The following is a 14,379-nucleotide window of genomic DNA, read 5'->3' on the forward strand; positions in this document are numbered from 1 at the left end:
TGTAACCTTCCCCTTGTACCTGAAATAACCAGTCGGAGTCTAGTATTTTTGGCGAATTAAATGGTCACAATTTATTAACTTGATTTCAGATTTACTGTTACTTAATTTGGGTGGCAAAGATAGCACTGCGGTCCACCAGCCCTTATCAACTGAATCATGTAACCGCCTGGGGGGCCGGGATCCCCTTCTCGCAACTGACGACCTGTACCCGTGGGTGATCCCGTTTTGCCCCCCGACGCCAGGCCTGGCGCCCTCCTTGGCTGGCCCGCAGTACTTCCGCCCCCGACGCCAGGCCTAGCGTCATACCATGGCTGGTCCGCAGTACTTCCGTCTGCTGCTTTGCCTTCTTGAAGTTGCTTAATGTTGTTCCTTCTTCCTCTTGTGGTGGGTGGGTGAGATCCTTGCGGGGGGTTGCTTCTGAGTGTAATGACCCCCTTCCTGCAAATTTACTGTTACTTAATTTGGGTGGCAAAGATAGCACTGCGGTCCACCAGCCCTTCTCACAACTGAATCATGTAACCGCCTGAGGGGCCGGGATCCCCTTCTCGCAACTGACAACCTGTAACCGCTGGGTGATCCCGTTTTGCCCCCCGACGCCAGGCCTGGCGCCCACCTTGGCTGGCCCGCAGTACTTCCGCCCCCGACGCCAGGCCTAGCGCCATACCATGGCTGATCTGTAGTACTTTCGTCTGTTGCTTTTCCTTCTTGAAGTTGCTTAATGTTGTTCCTTCTTCCTCTTGGGGTGGGTGGGTGGGATCCTTGCTGGGTTTGCTTCTGAGTGTAATGACCCCCATCCTCCCCCTTCCTTAAGTATTGCCTATCCCCTGGGGAGGGGCCATTTACCTTTTGTCCTTCCCCTTATCTTCCCTCTTGCTTCAAGCTGGCACCTACCCTACCTGCCTTCCCCCTGCAGCAATTATGTCTCTTTTTTGTGGTGCACAGGCTGAGCGTTTATACTCATTCGTTGCTATTTGCAGCTCATTCTCTTTAAACCGCTGAGCGCCTGATGCCCCTCACCAGTCAACAAACCTTGAACCCAAAGCACCATCTCCTCCCCTTCTTTCCCCTTTTGTAACCTTCCCCTTGTACCTGAAATAACCAGTCGGAGTCTAGTATTTTTGGCGAATTAAATGGTCACAATTTATTAACTTGATTTCAGATTTACTGTTACTTAATTTGGGTGGCAAAGATAGCACTGCGGTCCACCAGCCCTTATCAACTGAATCATGTAACCGCCTGGGGGGCCGGGATCCCCTTCTCGCAACTGACGACCTGTACCCGTGGGTGATCCCGTTTTGCCCCCCGACGCCAGGCCTGGCGCCCTCCTTGGCTGGCCCGCAGTACTTCCGCCAACGCTAGGTCCTAGGACCGTAGCCCGCCACCCTACCGTGACCCTACCTCGCCCTGGACTCTAGTCTGATGGGTTTTTCTGTCCCCTAATGCCTGCTGGTGTCCTACTCCCCAGCTTACTCTCTGCCCAGATGGCTGTGACCGAGCTATGTTCTTGTCCATACTGCGCTCTGACCTTTGTTGCCTGTTGTTGTGGTAACATGGGTTGTGGGTGGGAATGGCCTGTAGCAAGGGTTGCTTATGAATCCCTCACCATCTTGTTCACCTCGTCTTCACAATCTGCCATAAGTGAGGAGGACAGGTTAGACCTTGCAGCTGAGCCTGCGGTGCTGCCTCCCTAAAGGCTTCGCATTTTCCCCTGGAGAGGGCATCGGCTATTTTGTTGTCTACACCTGGCACGGAAGTTAATGTTGTGTTGCAGACACCCCAATACCAGGTGCCTGATCAGGTTAATCGCTGGCGGGGAGGAGGCCTTTCCTTGTTGACCGCCTGCACCACCCCAAGTTGTCACACCAGAAAGTTATCTCCTTGTTGGCTAACCTGCTGCCCCACAATTCCACTGCTACTATTATTGGGAACAGCTCCAGAAGCAGCAAGTTCTTAGTCAGCCCCTCCTCTGCCCAGCTCTGGGGCCACAGTGCAGCGCACCATTCTCCCTCTAGGTAATCTCCGAAGCCCCATGACCCCGCTGCATCAGTGTATAGTTGCAGCTTCTTGTTTGGCACAGGCGCTGCCAGCCGGATCCTTACTCCCTTGACTTTCTAGAAAAAGGTTTCCCACATGAGCATGTCTTCTCTAATCTCTGCTGTTAACCTAAATGATGCCCCTTTTCGTCCCCGCTGTGGCCCTTTCCAGTTTGCGACAGAAGATTCTGCCCATGGGGATCATCCTGCATGCAAAGTTTAGTGACCCCAGCAATGATTGGAGCTGTTTTAGTGTCAATTTCTTTGCCCTTGCGTGCTCGCTAATCTGCCCCAGGAGGTTGGACACCTTGTCTTCTGGTAACCTAAACGTCTTGTCTGAGGTGTCTATTTCTATGCCTAGGTAGGAGAGCCTTGTTGTTGGTCCTTCCGTTTTTTCGGTTGCTATTGGTACCCCAAATGTGTGGAATAGTGCCTGGGTGGATTTGAGCAGCTGCTCGCGTCTATCGGTATTAGCCTGGCCGACCATTAGAAAGTCGCCCAAGTAGTGTGCCATTGTCTTACTGCCTGTTCCTGCTTCCACACACCAGTGCAGGAACGTACTGAATTTTTCGAAGAAAGCGCATGAAATGGCGCAGCCCATTGGTAAGTATAGGTCAATGAAATAACTGCCCTCAAATTTGAGGCCCATGAATCTTTGACTCTGGCGGTGAAGCAGAAGGAGCCTGAATGCTGATTCGATATCTATCTTCCCCATAAGGGCCACTTCCCCGCAGCTGCGCACTATTTTGAGCACGTCCTCAAAAGACTGGTAAGCCACACGGCACTGCTGTTTTTCTATAGCATCGTTTACCGACCCTCCTGCGGGGTATGACATGTGCTGTATTTATATGAATTTTCCAGGCGTCTTTTTTGGTACTACCCCCAAGGGGGACACTACTAGCTGCTGTAAAGTGGGTTCCTTTTTCAGAAACTCTGCATCTTCTTTGTTGTGGTACCATCCTAGCCATTTTTGCATGTTTTTAGTTGTATCGGGGTTGCTGCCTTACTTATTGCGCTGATCTCATTCTGTTTTAGGCACTGTGTAACCCCCTGCTCTCTTGTAGCATTACTTTGCTGGGTGCCCTTTGCCGCAGTGTCTGCATGCATGCCTGTATTTGCAGTACTGGCCCCTGGTGCTGTATGTGCTGTTATATGTGAAGCATTATTGGGGACAGCTCCAGTAGCAGACCCTCCTCTTGCCTGCATGCCGGGTACCTCATACCTCCTCCATGCTGGCCTTAACTTGTTCTTTACTGTGGCCCCATGAATGGCCATGCTAGCTTCACCCCTCCTTCCTGTCAAGGAAGAGTACTTTTGCATACTACGCTTTCGGCATTGCCGTAGCTCAGCGTCCGTCCAGGTAATCTGACTGCCCGCCTCCTCCGATCATTAGGCATCTGCAGGTGGAAGAAGAAGGGTTGCACTGCGAGGTGACATAAAACATGTTAGTTTGTACTGTGTCTAAATACGTTGGACCATGCAGCCTCCCAAACCTGAGCAATAATCCTATAATGCCACCTCCATACATTCTCCTCTTTCCGTTTCTTAAACTGCCTCTATCCATATACAAGTGACTTAATTTGCACTGATAACTACCCCCATGGAATTTGTAACGTCCCCTTAAGCCCCATTGGCATTAGACACTTCACTAAGCTTGTTCAGTAAATAGTTCATTACCTTTGTTCTAAATGACCATGATACTTGTACTAAGCTTAAACGGAGAACCCAATTTCCTAATGAAAATTGGGGTTGCTAAACTGCTAGCATGTTGTCGAAGGGGCTGTTATCCCTCGTATTTGCATAAAGGTTAGAAGATTTAGCCACCACATTGCTGGCAGGTGCACTGCGCATATGTCTGCTTGCACCCTTCTGATACCTGTCATTATTGCAGCTATGATGGTTTACTACCCAAGTTACATAAAATGACATAGCTTTTCTTATAATTATTTTGCTTTGCTTATTCCATGTCAGAATTTCCAGCACATTCCTCCTAATTGGCAAGCTAATGCCCACTGAGCAGTTACCTGTACTGTGTAGTTAATTTATTGATTTATTAACAGCATCTTACAGTGTCTTATATAGCGGCAGCAGATTCCGTTACAGTGTCTTATATAGCGCAGATTCCATTGCGCTTTACAATTGTAAACAGAGATAAAACAAACTGGCTAACAACAGCTAGACTTGGAGGGAAGATTATGCGTACACCCATTTTTATTTATTTATTTACTTATTTATTTTGCCTTATCTGTTAAAGGATCCATCTACCTTTGCACCCAGCATCAGTAATATTTCTTCCATGCGAAGGCCATGCATGTACCGCAAACTTAGTTGCTATCAGAACTATGGTTCCCTCCCTGTGCCCTTATTAATAATACCCATTACATATTGTGCAGCGCTTTACAGAGAATATTTGAACATTCAGTCTAATACTGAAGTAAAATGCTAAACATGCACAAACATAATGAATTCACTTATTGATATCATGTACTACCATTATGATTGTACATATAACATGTAACAATGAAGTTACTATTTTGTATGCAACACCATATTATTTTTCTGAATGCAGCTTAATCTAACCTGATACAATATATCATTCCCCCATTCAGCAACATCTTTCTAATACTGTATATTATAATCCTATGATGCCTTGCACGCTGAAAAACGTGCCACCATATTAATTCTCCTGCCTTATATTGCATTATATTAACATTATAAATATACACTTGCAACCATGCATTCCCATATTTGCATTCTGCCTCTCTTACATTATTGATTAGCCGTATCTTCATAACGCTGCTACGCAATATTATATTATGTTACTGAAAAAACAATTCAGTTTTTCCAACATTTATCTGTACAAAACTATGCATTTGTTTTCCATTGCTAGGCAGCCTGGTTCGTGGTTCATGTTGGGAGAAGTAGATGAAGGGGTTGGAGTGAAAGGCGATATCATCTCTATCAAAGAAAATCCCCCCTGCTATGTCATGTAAACAATCAGTAATTTCATTAAGGGGGGGGGGGATCATGAGACTTGTTTTAAACTTGCTTGTCTCCATTGGGCCTAATTCTCTGCTGCTTTGCTAAAGGTTGCAGGGAGTATAATCTTAAATCCCTTATATATATAAAGTACTTATATTTTGGCCTTGTCCCTTGTAGTAACCTCCTATTAAGCAGCATTAAACTACTCCTGCCCTGAATCCCAACTGTACTGTTAGGTAATTGGTGTACAAACCCTATAAGGTGCCTTTATTCCTTAGGGGAAAGTTGCCCAAACAGTATGTGGTATTACTGAGAGAGGACAGATGCATAATAAGAGAGCAGCAAAGGCAATCATTTCCACTGTGACCAGGCAGAACCAGAACCTCTGTGACCAGGCAGAACCAGAGCCACTGTATGCTACATTGACTATTGAATTCATAACATACATTGGGAGTTTGTGACAGCCGACTATAGAGGGTGGCAGGGTGCCGAATAGGAGATTAAGTCAAAGAATAAGAAGGAATACTTGTAAATAAATATTTCCAGATACTTAGGATAATTTCTGGTTCCTTTTCCTTGCTGCTGGATGATCCTTGCTGGGTTTGCTTCTGAGTGTAATGACCCCCATCCTCCCCCTTCCTTAAGTATTGCCTATCCCCTGGGGAGGGGCCATTTACCTTTTGTCCTTCCCCTTATCTTCCCTCTTGCTTCAAGCTGGCACCTACCCTACCTGCCTTCCCCCTGCAGCAATTATGTCTCTTTTTTGTGGTGCACAGGCTGAGCGTTTATACTCATTCGTTGCTATTTGCAGCTCATTCTCTTTAAATATCACCATTGTCCGAAGAATCAAAAGTACCAGGAGTGAAAAAGGATTGCTTTGTTTGATGGGATAAACCCAGGGGCTGCGGAGGCGTGGAAGGAGTACAGATCAAGGTTGCAGGATATAAAAGGTGGAGTCTCCATCTGACCAAGTGCAAGAAGGAGCCTCTGAGTAGAGGCACTAATCGCCTCAACTATACAGTGCAGAGATACTTTTAAGTTACACCCCCCAACCATAGGCGAATCTAGGGGGTGGTCCTGGGGTGCACAGGACCACCCATTAGCCCATTTTGTAGCTGAGGGATGGGGCTTTCCAACGAGCCCAGCCCTGTGTCTCTAGCCCCCTGGGAACCGGAGATACTGCCAGGCAAAGCTGGAACGTTTTCCCAATAGGATAACATGGGACCCGCTAATTCCGACCCGCACCCAGTTCAACAGCTGCCAGTTCCCCCTTATGCATCACTGAAGCTCAAGGTTGATGTCAGTCAAACCCAAATCGCCAGGCCTTCAATCTGATACCAGGCTGGATCCATATGGGTTAATTGGTTCCAGGGATATTGAGGTTTAACCGTTTTTTTTGTTTGTTTGTTTTTCTCAAATGTCATTTCATGACTGTTTATGTTCTTTGAGGGCAGATTTCTCTGGAACCAAACAGCCCAGTTTCACAGGACCAAAAATCATTCAAAGCCAACTCAAAAGTTCTTCAATATGATACTGGTCTCATGTAAATGGGTCAGTTGGTTCCGAAGATATAGCTTGTTGGTGTGTAGGGAGAGGGGAGTGTTTGTCTCTCCCCCTCACACCAGAAAATGCAGGGACTAGGCTGGTGTATAAGGGGTCAGCCTGGGAATGTCCCTGCATGATCCTGGTACCACATTCACGGGTAAATCCCTGCATTTTCTGTTGTGAAAGGGGTATTATTTCAAACTGCCGTGACCTGCAGTGCTCTGAATACAGCCGGGCAGCCCCCTGCTCTCTGCCCAGCTGTCAATGACTGTCACCCCTGCAGCTTCCGCTCCAATTCTTCTCCCCGCTTTCACCTTAGCCCGCCCCCCTTTAATCATGTGGTGCCGACGCCCGGTGTGCTCCCTCGACGTCACGCACAACAGCGCGCATAATATTTCAAATGTCCACTCGGTAGAGGGGACACCAGGAGGGGAGTGGGAGCGTGCTCTGCACTGCACTCTGCTCCTCTCCTCATAGAAGCAGCTGCACCGCTCTCCATCTCTCCCTGCAGCAACAGCGAAGGCTCATATAAAAATTTACAGTAGGTTGGCACTTTTGGGGGCATAGCTTAAGGGACGCTACAAGTGGCAGTATGTGGGGGCATTACGCATAATGTGTGGCTTAATGTGTAAGGGGCATTACGGTGTGCAGCATCATGTGTAAGCGGCATTATGTGTGCAGCATCATGTGTAAGGGACATTATGTGTGCAAAATTATGTGTAATGGGTACTATGGTGGGCGGCATCATGTGTAATGGGTTCTATGGTGTGTGGCATCATGTGTAATGGGTACTATGGTGCGCGGCATCATGCATCATGTGTAATGGGTACTATGGTGTGTGGCATCATGTGTAATGGGTACTATGGTGTGCGGCATCATGTGTAATGGGTACTATGGTGCCATCAAGCAAGAACCCCCTAGCAATGAGCACGTAGGTAAGCAGCACTTATGTGGCAAATATGTAATAGGCATTACGGTTTGTTATATAGTATGTAATGGGCATCATGATGTGTGGCACAATGTGTAATGGGCATTATGGTGTGTGGCCTAATGTGTAATTGGCATTACGGCGTGTGGCATTATGTGTAATGGGTATTACGGAGTTTGCTAAAATGTGTAATGGGCATTACTGTGTATGGTCTAAAGTGTAATACCACACCCTTTTTGTGATGCCACGCCTCCTTTTCATGGGGCCATGCCCCCTTTTTGCCGCGCGGCTACGCCGCGCAAAGGTCCCCCTGCTATTGTGTCTTGTTCTGGGACCACCCATTACCATAATTCTAGATTCGCCTATGCCCCCAACAGTTGCAATGGCAAGACGGTGGCAGCTAGCACACCACCAAGTAGATAGTATAGTTCCTCTGGTAAAGTCAGGTATGAAGTGTCCAGTACAGCAGTTGGTCCACAATAAACTCCAATATAACTGTTGAAGCACCACAAAATAGTATATAGGAAATTTAGTAGAGAGCACGAGTCAGAAATAAACAGATGTAGCACAGTACCTTTAAAAGGGTATAGAAACAGAGTTACCAGTGTGCCAGACACCATGAGCAGTCTGCAGCCGGGAGGGATATACATAGGGAACAGGGTCCAGGGATCCCAGCAGCTGCTTGTCTGGCTCCCGGTCCCGCCTGGCAGACAGAGCCGCAGGAGGACCCGCCGTGGCAGAAGGCTCCAAGATGGCACCCGCAGCGTGACACACCGCAGGCCCAGGCAGCCGCCTCTCCCCACACGCACCAAGCAGAAGTACCACGGGTGTCACAGGAGAAGCAGGGAAGGCTCCGGAGGGAGAGTGGCGAGGGGCAGAATATCCGCGGCCCCCGGGACAGGATATTTAGGCAGGATAGGTGCGGAGCTCGGAGCACTCACGTCCACTCAGCCAGCAGATCAAGCCACACACCGGCTGCATTATTTTTACACTGCAATTTAGATTTCAGTTTCAACACACCCCACCCAAATTTAACTCTCTTTGCACAGGTTACATCTGCTCCATCTGCAGTGCACATGGTTTTGCCCATTTTCCAAACAAATTTGTACTGAGCTCAGATCTGAATAAGACCCTATGTGATGATGTGATTTGCAGCATTGTACTACAAAGTGCAAATCCATAATGATGCGCCCGCCCTTCTTACCACTGTGCTCATCCACCTCTTCCCTCCGAGTCCTCCAGGAGGGGAGCAAAAATCAATATACAGTAAGTAAGCATGATATTATATGATAGCCTGGATCTCCCTTGGCCTGCTTGCCAATGTGGCCCGACTAAAATATAAAACCACTAATAGGGAAATCCACTTAGCTAATGGATCCCCCAGGTTATCCAATTAGCACAGATAACCAGCCCTAGGAGACCCTTTTTTCAGACGATAACACATGGATCTGGATAATAGAATTCCTTTATTCGTCTCACAATGGAGAAATTTACAATTATCCCTGATCCCATGTGTTATCCCCCAAAAAGGTCCTTTTTCAGATGGAAAAAGTTCTAATCAGGCCGATAATGACCATTGGTATAAAATCACCTTAATAGCCATTTTTTTTTCCAGCCAAAAAAGTAGTGCAACTAATACCCCTTTTACACCGCCGAAAAATCCGGGTCAGCGGCGGGTCAGACCCGGATCTTCGGCGGTGTAAATCCCTAACGCTGTGTCCCTTTACACGGGACTTCTACCCAGTTCCTGACCTGGGTAGAACACAGCTAGGACCTGGGTAGAGGGCGGTGTAAATGGGAACGCCGGGTCGGATGACCCGGCTCCCATTTACATGATTGGGGAACGTCCAACCTGCTGACCGCAGCGTCCGCAGGTTGGACGGATTGTCAGTCTGACACTGACAGCCGGCGCTGCTGTCTGCTATACTCTGCAGACAGCAGCGGCGGCGGGGGAGGGAGGTGAACGGATGCCTGTGTGAGGCATCCATTCACCTCCTGTCCAATGACGGGGGGGTGCGCGCGGGGACTGGGGGCAACCTAGCAGCTTACCTTAGTGCTGGGCTGCCCCCAGCAGCGTTCCGGGTACGGCGGCGTCGATCGGCGCTTGAAGATGACATCGCGCTGTCATCTTCAAGCACCGGGAAGGGGCGGGAGGGGGTGCGGGCGTTTAAGCCCGTCCGGTGTAAATGCCCCTAAACGCCGGGTCGCACCCCGCCTCAACCAGGGTCCAAAAAGCCGGGTGCGACCCGGCGTTTTGGTCTAAAAGGGGTATAATTGAATCCCCCCCCCTAAATTCTTAGTGATCAGATTATATAAACTCACTATCTATTTTGCCATTACTAATCCATCCATCTCAGAGGATTAGTAGTAGGTAAGGGCAAGGGCAACACAAGTAGGTAAGGGCAACACAACTTGTTGGAAACCTCATTGCGATGTAAGAAATTACATTGCAATGAGGTTTCTTGACAAGAAAGCTGGCAAACAAGTTGTGTTGCCCTTACCTGACTGCACTACCTAAGGCAGCCTATCAATTGTCTTGTTCCCAATGAAGTGACAGTTTGTATTCTCATAAACATTGGATTATTTTATAAAATGGCTGCCCCACATTAGAGTCTCCGTTGTACACTACTCACGCGTAATGTGCTGCTGGGAAAGGCTGATGTTGTCATTACACATGTCTGAAGAACATAAGCAATGGTATTTGTCTTCCCTGTACTCCGGGACACATAGCTCAGACCTGCACACAGCATGTGAGGGGAAGCAACCTGAAAATGATAGAAAAACATGGCAGAATGACAAAGAGTTCAGGAAGTAGCTTCACATGAGCAGTGGCACATACTGGTCTTGCAGCGCATGCATGAGGCATGGGCAGTATTGCAGCATACTTGCCTACTTTTGAAAACTAGTTTCAGGGAGATTATAGTTAGTGGTAGAATTTAAAACGGCACTCCATTGAGGGGGCGTGTCATGCTCCACCCAGAAGGCGTGTCTTGTTCCATATATGGAGAGATTGTGAAAAAAGATTGTGAATGTGGCACCTAGAAACTTCGATGTGTACTGCTACATCTGAGAGGAATCTTACGTGCCCCCCCTGTCATTTCAGAAGGGTTTTTTTTGTTTTTTTCTGCTGCCCGCTCCCCCGCTGTGCCCGGCCGGGAGAGAGATGTGCTACTGTATAAAATTCACTTCTCCTGCTGGACCGCTAGCCAATGGGCGCTTGCGGTCCAGCAGCCAATCAACTGGCGGCTGCTGTACCGCGAGCGCCTATTGGCTAGCGGTCCAGCGGGAGATATGAATTTGAATAGGATAGGAGCACATTTCTCTCCCGGCCGGGCACACTGTGGCGTGGGCGAGCGGAGCGGTGAGACGCGGGCGAGAGGAGCGGGGAGACGCGGGCGAGCGGAGCGGGGAGACGCGGGTGAGCGGAGCGGGGAGACGCGGGCGAGCGGAGAGATGCGGGCGAGCATAGCGGGGAGACGCGGGCGAGCTGAGCGGGGAGACGCGGGCGAGCGGAGCGGGGCGGGTGGGCTGGCTGTCAGCACAGGCGGGGGGTGCACACACACAATCCTCCCACCCTACTGCACCCACCCTGCTGCAAGCACCCTCCCACCCTGCTGCACCCAAGCAGATTCAGTCGAGCATTAAGCTTTTTGGCATCGAACATGTAGGTAAGTGGCACTTATGTGTCAAATGTGTAATGGGCATTACGGTGTGTTATATAGTATGTCATGGGCATTACGGTGTGTTATATAGTATGTGACGGGCATTAGGGTGTGTTATATAGTATGTAATGGGCAGTACTATGTGTTATATAGTATGTAATGGGAATTGCGGTGTATTATATTGTATGTGACGGGCATTACGGTGTGTTATATAGTATGTAATGGGCATTACGGTGTGTTATATAGTATGTAATGGGCATTACAGTGTGTTATATAGTATGTTATGGGGATTACGGTGTTATATAGTATGTCATGGGCATTGCGGTGTGTTCTATAGTATGTAATGGGCATCATGTGTGGGCTTATGTGTAATTGGAATTACAAAGTTCACTAAAATGTGCAATGGGCATTACGGTGTGTGGTATAATGTTGGTCCATGCCCACTTTTAACTGAGCAGGAGCCTCACCTACTACAAATTGAGAGGGAGGGGGGGCGTGAAACATGCCCTTGCTCCGGGCACCGTGGCACCTAGCTACACCACTGCCGCCGCCTTATAGGAGACAGACACTAGAGGTACTGCTATACCTCTAGTGTTTGTCAGAACAGAAAAGTGCGGCCAGCGCTACCCGGAAGTGTGGATTTGGGTAGCGCTGGCACGCTATTTAAATGGAACCCTTCACAGGCATGCACCCTGGCAAAAAAAAAAAAATATCAATCCCATGGCATGGCAACAAGAATAAAACCCCTGGCAAGAAGCATGTAACTCCTGGCAACAAGTGATATTCCTCTGACAATAAGTATGTAGGTAAGCAGCAATTAAATGGTATAATATGTAATAGGCATTATTATGTTTAATGGGCATTTTGGTATTGGCATTATGTTTAATGGGCATCACAACGTATGGCATTGTGTTTTATGGGCATTACTTTGTTGGCATTATGTGTAATGGCCATTACAGTGTGTGACATTATATTTAATTGGTATTACGGTGTGTAACATTATGTGTAATGGGCATTACTGTGTACATTTTTGGCTCGCCGACGGCGCGCAATGTCCCTATTTATACATCATTATCTATACTATGGCTTAATCCATGTGGCGTTATCTGAATTTTGGCTTAATCCATGTGGCATTATGGAAATTTTGTCACATTCTTTTTGGCATCATGTGTAAGCGGCAAGTATAATAGGGTCCACTATTTTGTTGCATAATGTGTAAAAGTGGTATATGGTGTGGTACACTACACTCAAGGACACGCCCCCTTTGGAATGACCACGCCTTAAAAAAAAAAAGGGCACACAACTCCATCCTTCACTTTTTACTCCACAGTGGGCCTGTGGACTTAAAATGTCAGGGCCTATTCCTAATCCCATTCCTTCCCTCTCTATCTCGCTTCACTCTCTGAGAATGCACACTGGCACTACTAACACCGCTCACTCCCATCCCCCTGTCATGGTGCCCCCCCTGTCATTTTCTCCTGGATCCGCCCCTGCTTATATCCAAATGTAGATGAGCCCCAAAGCAGTTAGTAAGCGCTACTATACTTGCTAAAGAAAAGTCACTGATACATGTCAGGGATTGTTCATGTGTTGTGTTTTACGTGCTTCCATATAAATGGCCACCAGAAATGCATGTAGCCATAGGGATCGCTGTGTTTTATCACTAATGCTGGGAAATGGTGCTGATGATTCAACATAAATGTATCTATATCTCATTCCTTTTTTCCCCAAAAATGGAACAGCTACATAATGTGGTCTAGGTGAAATTAGGGAGATTGCTAGACTAATGAGGGAGAGAGGGAGATTGCTGCTATTTCAGGTAGTCTCCTGCAAAATGCAGCAGGGTAGGCAACTCTCCTGAGTAAGGATGAAAGGGGTCTTACACCGCACACCTTGTTCCAGGTACAGAGGCCCTTATTCTGATAGAGTTGGACGGCTCCGTTTGTGGTCGGACAGGCGTATCTGCGCATGTGCGAACACGTTGCACGTCCGAACACAGAGTGAGTTCCGTGCAGAAAATGATCGGTCAGAACCGTCTGAGCAGGGGGTGGAGAGGGGCGTGAAGGGCTGTTTGGGCTCATTACCATATGCGCACTTTCCCATGAAAACGCTGGGCGTATGTATGGCAATGAGGCCATGACGCACGTGTGGGGGGCGGACAGCTGACATAGCCAGATGTCAGCTGCCCACCCATATACCTGCTTTCATACGGAAACATGTCCGTGTGGTCTGGAGCACTCACACGAAACATCCACTCGCGGTCCGATCGTTTGGCATCTTACCGCGTTCGCACGGTGTGAACGATCCGTACGGTAGGCGGGGCTAAGAACACTCGATTCCAGTCCGAAAATACGCATCCGTCCGAGTCAACTAGAATAAGGGCCAGAGTCCGCTCTATGCTTGCAGCATGTCCCCCTACTTAATCTTCCAGCTGGAACCAACTTCCTTGTAATATATTCTTTACTTTAGTTCTCTTATGATGCGACTTATTTTATCTCAGTCAATGGGACTCAGCAGAGCTATCATTATTATATTTGTATTAATGTATCCACGCTCAGTGGTAAATTGTCAGGAAATTTAAAGTCAGCATAGAAGATCACAGGGACAATATTAGGTCACAAGTTTGCTGCCTAAGTCTAGGCCAGTGGTCAGGGAACAGGGGTAAATTAAATTCTTGGGAGTTTCATTTATTGCATACAGAATCTATAAATTCTATTATGTATGCCCGGCTGTGTGTGTTACAGTAATGTAGTGTACAAGGACCAGACAAAGAGCAATGCGTCAGGTCCTTGAGTTTCCTTGCCTGGTTCTAGGCTCCTGTCAAGGTATACCCATCTCGAGTCTAGATGTCACATTATCAATGGCTATACCACACACTATGTTCCATACATGGTAATCATCTTGATTATCATCAATGGCTGCCAGGCTGTGTACTGTACTAGCAGGATATATCATCAGTTTCTGGAAGTACAGTGTGTATTACAATTATATGATTTCCTTCCTTTCAAATCATGGGGAAATTAGCTCCACTTGTGGATCTTTTAAAATGTGTCTGTGAGTAATGAGTGCACCTGTCGGGTGACCTAGAAAACGTGAAATGTTAGGGGGGTCTTGAGGACTGAGGTTGAGAACCACTGCACTAGATAGAATCTGTTTGGTTGCTATGGGCAACATCTCTCACTTCTAAAAACTCACACTTTAGTAAATTTACCTTTACATGTTTATGTGG

At 47.7% G+C, this 14,379-nt stretch overlaps 1 protein-coding gene across 4 annotated transcripts in view; it reads right to left on the minus strand.

Moving 5' to 3' along the window:
• The window catches only part of AMHR2 (anti-Mullerian hormone receptor type 2), an 89,479-nt gene that overhangs the window by 65,459 nt on the left and 9,641 nt on the right, over nucleotides 1-14,379 (minus strand). For all 4 annotated transcript variants that reach the window (XM_083169582.1, XM_083169581.1, XM_083169580.1 and 1 more), the window contains one exon: nucleotides 10,122-10,253. In XM_083169582.1, the coding sequence (XP_083025708.1) occupies nucleotides 10,122-10,253 (132 nt within the window). The remainder of the gene's footprint in view (nucleotides 1-10,121; nucleotides 10,254-14,379) is intronic.

The sequence above is a fragment of the Crinia signifera genome, chromosome 2, assembly GCF_055691185.1.
Source record: "Crinia signifera chromosome 2, ASM5569118v1, whole genome shotgun sequence".
NCBI lineage: Eukaryota > Metazoa > Chordata > Amphibia > Anura > Myobatrachidae > Crinia > Crinia signifera.